General features: G+C 45.6%; 1 protein-coding gene across 1 annotated transcript in view; it reads left to right on the top strand.

The window, feature by feature from the left end:
* The window catches only part of LOC104461495 (homeobox protein PKNOX2-like), a gene marked incomplete at its 5' end in the record, with an annotated part of 3,913 nt that extends 1,238 nt beyond the window's left edge, over positions 1–2,675 (top strand). The window contains 3 exons of the mRNA XM_010073117.1: positions 665–741; positions 1,125–1,303; positions 2,428–2,675. Coding sequence (XP_010071419.1) covers positions 665–741; positions 1,125–1,303; positions 2,428–2,675 — 504 coding nt within the window. The remainder of the gene's footprint in view (positions 1–664; positions 742–1,124; positions 1,304–2,427) is intronic.
* Positions 2,676–2,812: the final 137 nt, after the last annotated feature.

The following is a 2,812-nucleotide window of genomic DNA, read 5'->3' as shown; positions in this document are numbered from 1 at the left end:
TTCCAGGAATCCTGGAAATAATATACAAAAAAAAAGAGATATTTTTGCCAAAAAAAGAGTCATTTTGAACCATTTTGGTATCTTGGTGGGATGGTCTCCTGCATGCCATGACTTTGGGTGGCTTTGTCAAGGAAATCCCACTATTTTGGGGGTAAACAGCTGGAAAACAAGTCACAGGAGTCAACACCAGCACTGGCTTGGGGCTCCGAAAAATGACATGTGGGGCTGGTTTGGTGATAATTTCATTTTGGGGGCTGGAAAGGAGCATTTCCACACATTTTTTGAAGCTTTGGGTGCTGTGGCCTCCTGTTGCAGATGCTTCAGGGTGTTTTATTGATGGACCTGGGAATACGACAGCAACTTTTGAAGCCCAAATCCCACCTTTACCAGCAACCGTTATTAGAAAACCACTAAAACGAAAAAAATTCTGTATTTTAATTCAAGGAAAACCCTTTGATGGAAAGCCCTAAGGACACCAGCGAAACATGCTCACAGCTGCCACCCTTAACCCTTGCATCTTCCAAGTGCAAGAAACCACCAAATTTGGGGTGGGAAAATTAAAAAAAAATGGGGAGCTGAATTTTTTTTTTTCCACTCGGGGCTACTGTTTTGGACGCAGGGATGTCATTTTGCATCCCCATCTCTTTTTTTTTTTTTTTCCTAGCACCCCTACCCCACAGAGGACGAGAAGAGGCAAATTGCCGCCCAGACCAACTTGACCCTCTTGCAAGTCAACAATTGGTGAGCCTGCGCAGCCTATAGCATTTTTTTTCACGCTATATAATGGGTTTTTCTGGGGTAACTTTGGGTGGTTGGGATGATTTTTGGGAGACGTGCTTGGGTGTGTTTATTTGTTGGCATTTTTTTACAAGGTCTTGGTGCCCTCTCCTGGCAAACCCGATGTGTAGCAGCTGCCAGCTCAGCTGGAAAAATTAATGCAATGGTGTAGCATGCCACAAATAAATAAAATTGGGTAAAAAACCCAGCTTTTTGGACCATGCATCCACTTTCGAATGTGTTTTTATATTTTCAAGTTATTGAATTGTTATAGTTCTGCTGGTTTAAGTCAGAATTGCTGTAATGGGTTTTATTTACTCTAATGTTCTCTCTTTTTCCCCGGAAAGGTTCATAAATGCCCGGCGGCGCATCCTGCAGCCAATGCTCGACGCCAGCAACCCGGACCCAGCCCCTAAAGCCAAGAAAATAAAATCTCAGCACCGGCCCACCCAGCGGTTCTGGCCCAACTCCATCGCCGCAGGGGTCCTGCAGCAGCAGGGTGGCAATTCGGGGACAAATCCTGATGGTAAGGACAAACCCTGACAGCCCTGGGTGGGGTGACCATGCATTAAATTATGGTCCTAATTGGTTAATTAAGGATTTCTAGAGCCTTTGATCCCCACTGTCGGGAAAAACATGTTGAGGAGGTGGGCCATGCAAGAAGGTCCTTCCAGTTGGCCATTGCAAAGGCGCTGCCATCTCGTCAGTGTAGGAAGAACCCTCAAGGATCACCCGCTATGGGGCATCACTTGGGGTATCTCCTGGGGTGCAGGGGAGGGGATGAAGGGGGAGATGAGGAGAGGAGACAAAATGGAAAAAAAAGATGAAAAGATGATGATGAGAAGACAGATGACATGAGATGGGAAGGAAGAAGATGCAGATGAAGAGAGAACAGACGATGATAAGACAGGTGAGAAAAGATGGGAAGGAAGAAGATGAGATGAACAAGATGATGAAAATTAAGAAAATAGAGAAGATGAAGATGATGAGATGACATGAGACATGATGGGAAGAGAGAAGATGAACAGAGAGCAGACAACAAAAATGAAGACAATAGAGATGAAGATGAGATCAGACAAGATGGGAAGAAAGATGAAAAGATGAACGGAGAACAGATGATGAAGAGAAGAAGGGTAGAGAAGATGAAGATGAGAAGACAGAGGAGAAAAGATGGGAAGAAAGATGGAAGAGAAGATGAACAGACAATGAAAATGAAGAGAACAGAGAAGATGGAGAAGCCAGATGACACAATGGGAAGAGAGAAGAGCAGCTGAGGAAGCGAGTAGAGAAGATGAAGAGATGATGAAGAGGGCAGAGAGGAGCATGGACCAGACAAGATGAGAAGATGAAGAGAAGGGAAGGTAGAAATCAACAGAAGATGAAGACAAGATCCACCCAACCAATTTGAGCATCTACTTGCCTGAAAGTGAAGGTTTCTTATTTAACAAAGGTACATTCGCCAAAAAAATGATGGGTTGTCCTTGGGGAGTGGCTGAGGCAGGTGGGACACCCTGGGGGATGCCCAGTCTAGGTACAGCTTGGGGTTATTGGTTTCTTGGTTATTCTTGGATATTCCTGGTTTATCCACTTTTTTGTCCTTTTTATATTAGCTGGAGAGTCCTTATTTCTATATTTTTTTTTAAATTTCAGGCTCGCTCAGCATGGACAACCTCCAACCCCTCTCATCGGCCACAGCCACCATGGCCATGCAGCAAGCCATGCTGGCAGCCCACGACGACTCCCTCGATGGCACCGAGGAAGAGGAGGAGGACGAGGAGGACGAGGACGAGATGGAAGAGGAGGAAGAAGAAGAGGAAGAGCTGGAGGAAGAACCCGGTGGACTCCCAACGGCACCCGGCGCTGACCTCAGCTTGGACCACAGTGACTCGCTGGAATAGCTCCTCCCGCGCCCTCCCCAAAAATTATGACAGCACCAGAAAAAAAAAACCCTTCCCCCCCAAAAAAAAGGCTAAAAAACCCTGTCAAGAACAAAAAAACACAAAAATCCATGAGAAAAAAAATTGGGAGTTGCCGG

This window comes from Pterocles gutturalis, unplaced genomic scaffold (assembly GCF_000699245.1).
Source record: "Pterocles gutturalis isolate BGI_N339 unplaced genomic scaffold, ASM69924v1 scaffold3117, whole genome shotgun sequence".
NCBI classification, from domain to species: Eukaryota; Metazoa; Chordata; class Aves; order Pterocliformes; family Pteroclidae; genus Pterocles; species Pterocles gutturalis.
Note: the sequence above shows the minus strand (reverse complement) of the source record. Positions and strands in the feature narration are given on the sequence as shown.